The sequence below is a fragment of the Narcine bancroftii genome, chromosome 6 (assembly GCF_036971445.1).
Source record: "Narcine bancroftii isolate sNarBan1 chromosome 6, sNarBan1.hap1, whole genome shotgun sequence".
In the NCBI taxonomy this organism is placed as follows: Eukaryota; Metazoa; Chordata; class Chondrichthyes; order Torpediniformes; family Narcinidae; genus Narcine; species Narcine bancroftii.
In genome coordinates, this window is record NC_091474.1 from 226,314,804 (window position 1) to 226,327,862 (window position 13,059).

At 46.8% G+C, this 13,059-nt stretch overlaps 1 protein-coding gene across 2 annotated transcripts in view; it reads right to left on the reverse strand.

Annotated features, from left to right (window-relative positions):
• Nucleotides 1-5,975: 5,975 nt before the first annotated feature.
• The window catches only part of mettl24 (methyltransferase like 24), a 133,861-nt gene continuing 126,777 nt past the window's right edge, over nucleotides 5,976-13,059 (reverse strand). For both annotated transcript variants that reach the window (XM_069887593.1, XM_069887592.1), the window contains one exon: nucleotides 5,976-6,747. In XM_069887593.1, the coding sequence (XP_069743694.1) occupies nucleotides 6,427-6,747 (321 nt within the window). In that variant the 3' untranslated portion in view covers nucleotides 5,976-6,426. The remainder of the gene's footprint in view (nucleotides 6,748-13,059) is intronic.

Sequence of the window (13,059 nt, forward strand, 5' to 3'; positions counted from 1 at the left end):
TGTCCTCGATCAGGACATGGTGGCGAGGTTGAATGATATCATCCATCGGCCACCAGCGACCGAAAAGTACACAGCCCTCAAGAACCTGCTCCTGGGGAAGTTTGGCCTCTCACCCCATCAGCGTGCATCCAGATTCTTACATCAAATGGGTTGGGGGACCGCAGCCCCTCAGCCCTCATGAACGAGATGCTGGCCCTGGCAGAGGATCACGAGCTGTGCTTCCTTTTCAGACAGATCTTTCTGGAACAGATGCCAGAGGACACTCAGCTCCATCTGTCTGAAGAGGACTTCTCCGATCCCCCATGAGGCAGCAACCTGGGTGGATGTCCTCTGGCGAGCTAAGCAGGAGAATGAGGCAGTACTCAGCCAGATTTCCAAGCCAGCGCCCCGTCGTCAGCAAGATTCCCCCAAAAGGCAAGCCCGAAGAAGCCCAGTCATTGTGGTGCTTCTATCATCAGCATGGGGTGGGGGGGGGCTAAAGCCTGCAAGTGCCACCAGCCCTGGGATTACTAGGGAAACGGCCAGGCCAACCGCCATTGATGGCTGTGACGGTTGGCCACGTGAACAGCCTCCTCTACATCCAAGACAGATCCACAGGTTGCCAGTTCATAATCGGCACAGGGGCTGAGCTGAGTGTCCTTCCTCCCACAGCGCTGGAAACACGGACTCGAATCCCTGGACCAACCCTGCGGGCTGCCAATTGCTCTACAATCAAAACCTTTGGCACCTGTAGGACACAGATACAGATCGGGGAAGAGAAGATCACTTGGAGGTTTGTCTTGGCCTCGGTGAGCACGGTGCTGTTAGGGGCTGACTTTCTAAGGCAGGGGTGTCAAACTCAAATTCACCGAGGGCCAAAATTAAAAACTTGGACTAAGTCGAGGGCCGAACTAAATATTTATTGAAAATTTTCAACAACATTTGCATGTTTTCTCTCAACATATGTAATGTTAAACTTTTTCTTATTAAAATAAATGTTTAATAATAGTTTTGGTTAAACTCTTTCCATAAGAAGCATTAACAAATAAGAAATAAAATATTCAATAAATAATATTTCTCTCTAGCCTTTAAGCCAAGGATCGCACGTTGCCGAGAAGCATGCCAGGGAGCAGAGGTCTGCAGGGAGCCCTCCCCAGCCCAGCCAGCAAACCCGAGTGGCATCCCCCCCCGCCCCCTCTCCCTCCTCCGCCCCCGCCTCCGCCTGCCGCAACCGCCGCCAACAACCCAAGGAGTCCCCGCTGGTCTCGCCATCTCACCAGGAATACCGTGAGAGCGGTGGAACTCGTCCGCGCCCTCCACCCCAGCGGAAAGTCCGATGCCCAGCAGCACCCGCCCACAGATGAAGCTCAAGGAGACGCGGAGGTGACCCACCCACGTCCAGCCACATGGAGCTAGGCGGCGGGTCCGTTGTAGCTAGGCGGTGGGTCCGTTGGAGCTAGGCGGCGGGTCCGTTGGAGCTAGCCGGTGGGTCCGTTGTAGCTAGGCGGCGGGTCCGTTGTATCGGCGCCGCTGTGAATATCTAATTAACTTTCCCGTTAACTATATCGGTGTCCTGCTGTGCCTGCTGTGGAAGTGCTAAACACTACTATGGTGGTGCCTGCTGCTGTGCACGTGCTATACTTGCGCGGCGGCTAGCGGGCCAACTCTCATATATATTTAATATGATCTTGCGGGCCAAATATAATGATATCGCGGGCTAAATTTGGCCCGCAGGCCAGAGTTTGACATGTGTGTTCTAAGGGCTCACGGCCTACTGGTGGACGTGAGAGGCAGGAAGCTGCTCAACATTCGAACCTTCCGCTTGGTGCGCCTGGGCACGGCAGACGATGCCAGGTCAGAGATCGCCACAGTTGCTGCCGCTCAAGACGAATTCGCTGGGATCCTCAGTGAGTTCCCTGTCATCCTGGAGCCTCGCTTCGACATCACCTCCCCCCGACACGGAGTATTCCATCATGTCTCCACACAAGGTCTCCTGATCCACACCAGGGCTAGACGGCTGCCACCGGAGAAACTGAACCAAGCCAAGGAGGAATTCTCCAGACTCCTGGAGTTGGGCATCGTTCGGTGATCAAACAGCGCTTGCTCGGCACTGCTACACACGGTCCCGAAGTCATCGGGAGATTGGAGGCCCTGCGGAGACTACAGATGGTTGAACAATGCCACGACTCCAGACAGGTACCCAGTCCCCCATATTCAAGACTTCGTAGCCAACCTCCATAGTGCGCGGTTCTTTTCAAAGGTCGATCTGGTGCACGGATACCACCAGATCCCGGTCCACCCTGATTATGTTGGAAAAACTGCCATTATAACCCCCTTCGGCCTGTTCGAGTTTCTCTGCATGCCATTTGGCCTGAAGAACACCGCCCAGACATTCCAGTGCCTCGTGGACACAGTGGGTATGGATTTGGACTTTGTCTTTATCTACCTAGATGACATTCTGGTAGCTAGCCACACTTGCGAAGAGCACAAGGCCCATCCCCATACCCTGTTTGCCCAACTGGCAGAATTCGGCCTCACGGTCAACAAGGCCAAATGCTAGTTCGTGAAACAAACTTTGCAGTTCCTGGGGCACACCATCACAGCATCTGGAGCAGCTCAGGCACCGGAGAAGGTGGCAGCCATCCAACGTTTCCCCAAGCCCTCCTCCCTCAAAGGGCTACAGGAATTTGTGGGGATGGTGAACTTTTACCATCAATTCATCCCCAACGCTGCCCGCATCATGCGCCCTCTGTTTGCGCTGATAGCAACGAAGGAGGAGACCTTGGCCTGATCGGGGGAGGCTGATGAGGCTTTCACAGCGATGAAGTGGGCCCTCGCTGAGGTGACTTTGTTAGTGCACCCGCGCCCAGAACCACACATGGCGCTATCAGTCAATGCTTCCACCACGGTGGTCGGAGGGGTGATCAAGCAGTGGCTGGATGGACAGTGGCGCCTGCTAGCCTTTTTCAGCAGGCAGTTGCGGCCTCCCGAACTCAAATACTGTGTGTTCAACTGGGAGCTCCTGGCGCTGCACCTGGTCATCCACCATTTTTGATATTTCCTCGAGGGCAGGACTTTTACCATCTTTACTGACCACAAGCCCCTTACCCAAGCACTATCGATGGCCAAAGACCCATGGTCAGCCAGGCAACAGCACCACCTGTCTTACGTCTCGGAATTCACAACGGACATTCGGCACAGGTCGGGTAAGGACAATGTAGTCGCTGATGCGCTCTCCCACCCAGCCATCAGCATGCTAGCTCCCAGTCTGGACTACACACAGCTTGCATGTGCCCAGCAGTGCGATACTGAAACCCAGTATCAGGCCTCCAGCTTGAGGATATTCGCCTCCCCGATTCCACCCAGCTGCTACTCTGCAAAACTTCTACCGGCTCACTGCGCCCGGTAGTTCCACAGGACTAGAGGGCTAGGGTCGTCAGTTCCATCCACGACCTCGTCCACCCCTCAGTAAAGACTACCGTCTGCATGGTGGCTCAGCAATTTGTCTGGTATGGACTCAAGAAGGAGGTCACAGCACTAGCCTGCAACTGCGTTCAATGCCAGACCTCCAAAGTCCACAGGCACACGCAGGCCCCTGTCCAACATTTCAACCCGGCACCGCGAAGGTTCCAACATATCCACGTAGACATTGTAGGCCCCTTTCTGGTGTCCAGGGAGTCGTGGTACCTATTCACCATAGTGGGCAGAACTATCAAGTGGCCGGAAGCCATCCCGGTCCATGAAGCATCAGCAGAGACGAGCGCTAGAGCCCTAGTCGGCCAATGGATCACTCGTTTTGGTGTGCCTGCACATATTATGAGTGACAGCGGCGCTCAATTTACCTCCGCCCTTTGGTCGCAGCTGGCGAGGCCTTTAGGGATAACACTGCACCACACCACGGGCCTACCACCCACAGTCTAATGTGTTGATAGAGAGGTTCCATTGCCACTTAAAGTCCACCCTGATGGCCAGGCTTTCCAGCCTCGACTGGGTGGACGAATTGCCCTGTCAGCTGAAATGGTCTACGGCGCACCACTCTCCCTGCCAGGGGAATCCTTCGGCTCGCAAGCGGAGGACACACACAGCGAAGGCGAGAGGCTTGCCGACCTCCGTAAACCCACCGCCTCTGTCGCACCATGGCACCCGACTGTCTCATTGGCCCAAAGAACTCGATGTGGTGGAATTTGTCTGTCAGGAGGGGACCACAGAGAGCACCGCTGCAGTGGCCTTACGAAGGGCCATACAAGGATCTCCGGCGGTCGGGTCCTTTTACTTTGAATGTGGGGAGCAGGGAGGAATTGTTTACTGTGGTCCACTTGAAAGCCGCCCACCTAGACTTATCTCAACCGGTCCAGGTGGCCGTGCCCAAACGGTGGGGCCGGCCCCCTAAGTGACAGGAAGTGTAGCCGGTTTGGGGGGGTGGGGTGGGTTGTGTGACGGCACATAGCCTAATGGGGAACCGGCCCCGCTTGTATCGCCATGTGGTGGGGCAGCCATTAGAAGATGGTGTCGTCAGGGGTTTCTTCTTGACTCCAGCATCCCTTCCAGCGCCCACCCTGGGCAGTGATTATGACATCACAATGCACCAGGTGACTGAGCTCAAGGGGCGTGCGGAATTTGAATAAAAACAGTCGTTAACGACCATCGGTGTGGTGGCAGTGATTTACTTCAGCTTCTCAGAGCGCCACAAAACTATATTTTATCTAGACATGGTTTAATAAGTTTGTTTTAAACACACATGGTTCTTTGCAGCTGGTAGTTGGCTTCAACATCATCAAATGTATTTGAATTTTAAACACCATTGACCAATGAAGCCAGTTTGAAAGACAGAATGGCTGTTGATTGTAGTTGAAGAGAAGAGATGAAAGATTTTTACGATAGTTCTTGTGATAAGTGGGACAATGGATTGTTGGCTTGAGGACAAAAGAAGCCATTTTGTTAGTAAATTCCAGACAGACTGGAACCAGAAGAGAAACAAAGTTAACTACTTTGATTCTGTAAGTAAGTGGACAGAGATGGTTTTAGCACATCAGTGTGAAAAGACATTATGAACTTCAAAGACAGAAATAACATGTGACATGATAGATTTGCCAGAATTATATTATTGAAGTATGAGATAAAGAAGTTAGTTTAAGGAAACTCACCGCCTTGTTAAGATGCAGGTCTGACCAGCAGCAATATTTATAATATTTGCCTATGTTACTCCTGAAATAGGGGAACACAAAATAAGTGGCTTTAAAATAAATAAGCCCACTTCTGTCTCTTTAAAATAAGGAGGGAAGTTTCAATGTTTGGAACACAGATTCCAAAAGTCTTCATTCAAGAGAAGTAAACAGAATCTGGAACTCTTACGCATGCTAAGATGGAGTTTCTGAAATTATTCATATGAAGGAAAATCTCTCTGAAGGTCAATTCATTGAAAGAATTGTGAGTTTAAAGAGGCCTGAAGATATTATATTTAAAAGCGCTTTATAATTATTTCTGAACTGAAAATTTGAAACCTTCAAGCAAGACCAAAATGATGCTGAAGTTTTAAAATGGACTTTTCAGAGTTTGGGAGTAGACCCTATGGAAGGCAGAGAGGAGAGAAGAGGGGAAGATGTGTCTGGTAGTGGAATCCTGTTGTAAGTTTCAGAAGTTCCGAACGATGTGTTGGATGCAGAGGCTGGTGAGGTGGTAGGTGAGGACAAGGGGAAGTCATGTTTTATAGATGATAATAAACTTTAACATGAACAAAGCTAATGTTCATTAAAAGTAAAACACGAAGTCTGCAGACACTGTGGATGAAGTTAAAAACTCATTGCTGGAGAAACTGAGCAGATCAAACAGGGTATTTTGTACAGCAAAGATAAAGATACATAATAACATTTTGAGCTTCACTCCCTCATCAAGATATTTGTTTTTACTGTTGTTCATTAACCCACCTTCATATTTGGTATGAATTTTGACCCCTGTGATATTTATTTGTAAATGAATATACTGAGATCCAAGAAAAAGCAGGTTACTGAAATTAATTTATTTTCCTAAAAAGCATTAATTATTTCCATAGCATGTTTGTCAGGTTGTCACCAGTGTTGGTAACTGTCGATCCTGAGAGCTAAGTTTCCCAGGTACACCATCCGCACTGCACAATGTCTCATCTGACCCCTACGGTACCAAGCACCATGAACTTATCCATGGAGTTCACAGATCCAGGACTGGATCAATCACATCTAGCGTTCATGAACTGTCCAGAGGAAGCCCAGCATCAAGCAATGAGTTGAAAACAGCCGATGCAGCCACTGAAAATTGGTCATGCTATGCGTTGCAGGTGGTGTTTCTTTGGAGTCGTTGAATGGTCCTGTAGGAATTCAGATTGTGAATTGTTTCCACCGGCTTCAAACCCACCATGGGTTTGAACACAAAGAAAAATTGCCTTCCCTCAATGGTGCGTCTATACCTCCTGATTCAATGCTCTTCCCATTGGGTATTCACCCAACTGAGGGTGTAGCTGCTACTGGCATTGAAAGCCTGCTTTTGTAGGAAGATTTGTGGCTTACTTCTATTCTTGTAGCTGTAGAACAGTTTGAATCCCTTCAGTTCGAGTTCCTTCAGCAGACTGTACCAATACCGAACCACATCCTTGTCACCCCCACTGACCTCAAACCCAGGCCAGTGCAGATGGATTGCAAAAACCAGCTGTCCAATTTCTTCAATGACATTTTCCAGAATTAGGTTTTCCAGAATCTTCCACTCTGCACTCTCCAAGTCTGCCTTCAGCACATCGATCTAGGAAAAATAAACAAATTTGTTTGGGGCATGTAAATCAGAACTCGGACTCCAGCCTTGTGTAAAATTCATCAAGTTCGGAATGTTTCCATGGTTTAAACCTTTTTTAAAGGTTTAAAATGTTTTAAGTAATAACAATTCCCTCTCCCCCAGGCATGCTGGCCACTTCCAAGAATGCAAAAGTTGATCAAATTGGAAGGCTGCATCAGTGGTGCACCCTGATCTGACGGGGAGATGCTGGTCTCGGCCAAGGGGATTGCTGGTTCGGCTGGATCATTGCCCTCTAGTTTCACATTCCCATAACTTAGGGAAAAGCCGACGGCCATTTGCCTTCTCCGTGCCCCCTCATGATTTTATAAACCTCTGTGGGATTCTCCCTTAGCCTCCTATACTCCACTGAGAATTGTACCTGCCTATCCATCCTTCTGGCACAAGACACCCAATTGACCTATAAACCCTGTACGTTTTGAAGGGTGGCAGGAAACCTGAGCCCTTGGAGGAATCCCTTGCAGTTCACAGGGGGAATGTATAAACTCCTTACAGACAGCGCTGGATTAGAATTCAAGCCGACAGAGTTCTCTTGAATATTTTCCATGACTTTTCTGCAGGGCTTCAAGATTGAATTTGATTCAGCAATACTGACATTTTTGCTGCCTGAATCCCAGGTCCATGAACATTTTTGTGAGGAAGTCCCTCTTGATCTCACCTCATTTTAAGGTGAAGCACCTTGCAGTTGACTCCCCTGTGGTGGAACCAGCATCCCATCTGCATCGACCCAGATACCTTAATCAAATCATCCTTCAAACCTTTATAGAACATAAAAACAGTACAGTACAGGAGCAAGCGTTTAGGCCCATCATGTCTGGGCTGAAAATGATGCCACACGGGTTGTACCTCTCTAATCTGGCACTCTGTGGTCCAGCAACTCCCATGGTCTGGCACGTTTGAAGCTGTCGCTATTAGTACAAACACCTTACAGTCAGTGTGGGACTTGAACCCTGGTCCTGATTGGTGCGCTGTAAAGGTGTTGCGCTAACTGCTACACTAACCGTGACACCCCACAGTTATTATTTCTTGTTTTAAGCTTTGATCTTCCTTTTACATGGTGGGGGGGGGGATTCCTTTAGGGGTCAATTTCTGTTTTCAGGCATTTTCTGTGGTCTGGCAGTGGCCAGGTCCCCATGTCGCTGGATTAAAGAGGTTCAACCTGTACTAAATGATCTCTCCTGTCTCCACATGATTCCCGTTAGGTTCAAGTGAACACAACCCAAGGTCAACATAAAACCATTGCAAAAGAAAAGTCTTCTCATGCAGTAGGGTTTGATCATTAAAAACTGAAGGCAATTTTAATTTATTTCTACTGAGAAAGAGTTGGCTCTTTATTCAAGGATCTGTGGAAACTGGGTAATGACAGGATTTGGTGGCAACAAACTCGTAGTTAGTGGCAACAAGGAACACACGCGTACAGATTTCAGCCACAACTTCTAAATGCAATGCAATAAAATACAAATTATATCCACCCCCTAAACATATCAATTGATTTCCTTCCCACATGTAATACAAAGGCTGAAATGAACCAAGGCTGATCTCTATGAGCAGGTCCCAAGAAAATACGGCTCTCAATCACCCTGACATCAAAGAGAAGGGTGAGTTGTACACAAAGCAAGCTGACATGAAAGCTTTGAAGGAATCCAGGGCAGTACCTGAACTAAGCACACTAAAAAGCGAAGCTCGCTGAATGTGCTATTGGGTAATGTCGAACGGAATGATCCCTCTTCCCACAGTTTGACTGATCATTCATTTCAGATTTTAAGTCTTATTTTAAACTGGATTGAAGGAAATTGCATAATTATGATGGTTCTGGCAGTTCTGACAGTGAAGGAGCTATGGTGAGTCTGCAGGTGTGCTGTCATGGAAACAAAGACTCTTTCATCTCTCACAGCAAAGGTGTAGGAAAGCTGATGAGTTGGGCAGGTTCCAAAAGTGGATTCTCCTGTCTGAAAAGAAATCATACACATCTTTGTTTTGTTTTAACTTGTCAGCTTGATGCATTGTAAAGATCTTTATCTTTGGCAGCCATGGGCAAAAGACCATGGGTAAAAGCCTGCAAATTGATCTGGGATCGATATGCATGCTGACTCTTCAATGTTATACCAAGAAGGGAGATGCTATGGTTGGGGCCCGTTCTAAACTAAGCCCTTGAACAAGCAATTGTTAAAGATTTCATTGGATAATTTGGTTATAGGGATGTACTTGATGCTCAGCTAAACAAAACAATCTGCAGGGCCTGTGAATGTAGTTTACACAAAAATACAGGAGAAACACAGAGAGTAACAGCGTTCTTTATGTAGCAAAGCTAAGAATACATAACCAATGTTTTTGAACCCTTCATCAAGGCATGAGGAAAAAGCGGTAAAACACCTGAATAAAATGATGGGGGGGAGAGGCAGGAGGAGGAACATGGGGCCACAGGATGTGGGTGGGAGGGCAGAAGAGAAAAAAAGCTGAGATGTGACAGGGGGAGGGGGCAGCTCTCTGAATGGAGAAGGAAGTGAGTGTAGAACTGGAGGAAAGCAGACAGAGGGATGGGGAAGAGAGATAGACAGTAGCCTAATGGGAACCAGAGAATTCGATGTTAATGCCATTTGGTTGGAGACGGCCCAGGCACAATATTAGGTTTTGATCCTGCAATTTGGGAGTGGCCTCGGCTTGGCAGTGTATGGGCAGACATGTCGGTGTGGGAGTGGGCCGTGGAATTGAAACAGTTGGCCACTGTGAGATCCCGGCCATTGCTCTGAACATAGCAAAGGTGCCCAACAAAATGATCTCCCAGGCAGCATCGAGTCCCTCCAAAGGAGCCCCCGGAGGACTGTTTGGAGGCTGAATGATGGTGAGGAAGGAGGAGTGGCCACTTGATGCATCAAATTTACAGCGGTTATAGGAGTATGTACCAAGAGGGCGACAGGTGGGAAGGGCTGAGAAGTGGCAGTCAGAATTTAAAGCAGAAAAGTGTGAAGTGGTTCAATTTGAAGGCGGAATACAATGTTAACAGGAGGACTCCGAGCAGTGTGAACAAACTGAGAGATCTCGGGATCTGAGTCCATAGAAATCTCAAAGCTGCTATAGAGGTTGAGAGTATTGTTAATAAGGTGTATGGTGTGTTGGCCTTCATTAACCATGGGATTGAGTTCAAGAGCCTTGAGATAATGCTACAACTGCACAAGACCTTGGTTAGACTCTACTTGAAATATTACGTTCCGTTCTGGTCACCTTATTATAAGAAGGATGTGGATGCTATGGAGAGGGTGCAAGGGAGATTTACAAGGATGTTGCCTGGATTGGAGAGCATGTCATACGAGGATAGGTTGAGTGAACTTGGACTTTTCTCCTTGGAGGGATTGAGGATGAGGGGTGCATGATGATGAGGAATGATCGCGTGGGTAGTCAGAGGCTTTATCCGAGTGCTGAAATGGCTACCACGAGGGGGCATAGTTTTAAGGTGTTTGTGAGTAAGTGGACGGGGGATGTAAGATCTATGTTTTTCACACAAACGGTGGTGGGTCCATGGAATATGCTTGCCAGCAACAGTGATGGAGGCAGTAATTTTAATAGGTAGGTAGACACAACTGAGAAAAATGGAGGGTTTTACAGTCGGGAAATCCTGGGCAGTTTGAGTAGCTGTCGATTTCTATGCTCCCTGTTCTATTAAACGTGACATTATTGACCCATGAATAAGATCAAAAGCTTGGGAAATCAGGAGCAAAGTTGCTTGGCAAAACTGGTAAAAATTGGATGACAGAAATAGCTTCAGAGTGGCCTCTTAAACTGGCAAAAGATTGGCATCCACCATCGTCGATGCTGCGGCAACTGTGGTTCATAATTTAAATTACCAAAATGGAATTAGGAATCAGAGGTGCAATTTGTGGGGCACAAATACAGAAAGATATTAATGATCCTGCAGAGTGTTAAGAGTAATTGATACGAGATGTGACAGAAAAAGAATAAGTGACCTAATGCACCTTGATCACAATAAGATGCTGAAGGGAGTGGAGTAACAAATTTATGTATATCACTAAAGGTAGATTAACAAGACCATGTCAAAACACTGTGGTTCATTTCCTGGGTGATAACATAGATAACTGGGAAGGATGGTTTGTAATTTTGGAGAAAATTGGTGAAACCCCTTGAGGAATTTAAATATGTAAAAGGCACAGATCTTGCTTGAATTAGAGAAGATACCAAAAAATGTACCAAGACGAAGCCAGAACTACCAGCAATGAGAGAGTTATAGAAAAACTCAGAGGCAGGTTCTGTTGCTCTGTTAAAATCAAAGTTCAAGGTTCAGCATAGTACATACATGACATCACATACAACCCAGAGATTCTTTATCCTTTGGACAAGGCAGAATTTATACTTAACAGTAGTGCACAAAAAAACTGAGGATTTTCCTGATGGAGTTCTTGTTGATTATGAAGTCGTTTGAAAAGAAGTGCAAAGGAAGGTTCAAGTAGTCCAGAAAATGAGGCACCAATGTAAGTTAGTCACTAATTATACAGCACCTAATAACCTGAAAACACCTGGGATTATCTGATCTCTAAGCAGGCACAGGCCTGGTCATTACTTGGAGGGGAGACTGCCTAGGGACACCAGGTGCTGTAGGTTTCTGTGAGGGGTGCTGGACAAAGTGGAGACTCTCTGTCTGTCTCACAGTGAACAAAAGTTAAAGAATTTCATATATGTTACATTCTAAATGTAGTATTACACAACAATAATGGAACCTTTACCTTTTTACCTTTAATTATTCTCCTAAAGGAATCTCAAACCAATCTCAAGACCCAAAAAGGGGCAATGAGTCAGCATACAGGAAGGAGATCGAAAACTTGGCTGAATGGTGCTCCAACAACAACCTCACAATCAATGCCACCAAAACCAAGGAGCTGATGGTTGCGATCATTGGGAATCAGAGGTGAAGGGGGTGATCAAATTTAAGTTCTTGGGAATCATTATCTCAAGAGGATCTTTCCAGGATCCAACACACTAACAGCATTGTGAAGAAAGCACGTCAGCAGCTCGACTTTCTCAGGCATTTATGGAGGTTTGATATGATGTCAGAAACCCTAGCAAATTTCTACAGAGGGGTGGTGGAAAGTGTGCTGACCGTCTGCATCACAGTCTGGTATGGGCTCACCAATACCCCTGAGCACAAAGCCCTCCAAAAGGTAGTGGACACAACCCAGGACAACACAAGCAAAACCCTACCCACCATCAAGAATATCTACACGGAACGCAGCTGTCAGAGAGCAGTAGCAATCATCAAGGCTCCACACCACCCAGCACATGCTCTGTTCTCACTGCTACCATCAGGAAAGAGGTATAGATGCCACAAGACTCACACCAGCTACTACTTAGTACCAGACTCCTTAACAACAAACTCAATCAGGGACTCATTTAAGGACTCTTGCTTTTGCACTTTATTGATTACATTTCTTTATTTCTTTACATGTGCTCATTGAGTACAGTTTTATTTTGCATTGCTAATAAGTAGTAATTCTGTCTCACCCACAAGAAAAATAATTTTAGGGTTGTATGTTATGTCATGTATATACTCTGACAATAAATCTGAAATCTGACCACGACCAATCCTGGAACAGGCTGCCGGAGGTAGCAGTGGAAACAGATACGATAGTAGCATTTAAGAGGTTTCTAAATGGTATACAGGGAATAGTGTGATATGTGTCATGTATAAGCAGCAAAGATTTAGTTCAATGGCATTTTATTAGTGCAGACATCAAGAGTCCCAAAGGACCTGTCTCTGTGCTGCACTGTTTGGTGTTCTGGGCTCAAAATAAGTCTTCTGAGCAAGCAATCAGAGCCAAGGAAGGGCGAGTCTCTGCTCAACATTCCGTGAGGAGGGCCAACCATACTTAAAATATTGAAAGGGACTAATTTGATTTTGTCACAGGGAATGAAGGAAAATTCCAGACTTTAAAATGGACAACAGAAGTTTGCTGTTGAGATGCATTTATATCAATGTTGGTAGGTTATGAAAAAGAACAAAGCGGTGTTGCTTTGGTTGCAAATCAGTTTGTTTCCAAGCAACAAACAAAACTGTTCACGCAGCTAACTCACAACTGTACTGCCAGGTTGAACTCCCACAAGCAGTGGATTACCTACCACCTGGGCCCTAGGATGAGCCCCCCCCCCACCACTTTTCGCCCCTGTCCCCACCCTTCGTTGAATAGAATAAAGTGAAATTGATGCCCTCACATATTCTATATTGATCTGCCAGGAATGTGCCTGAATACACCAGTT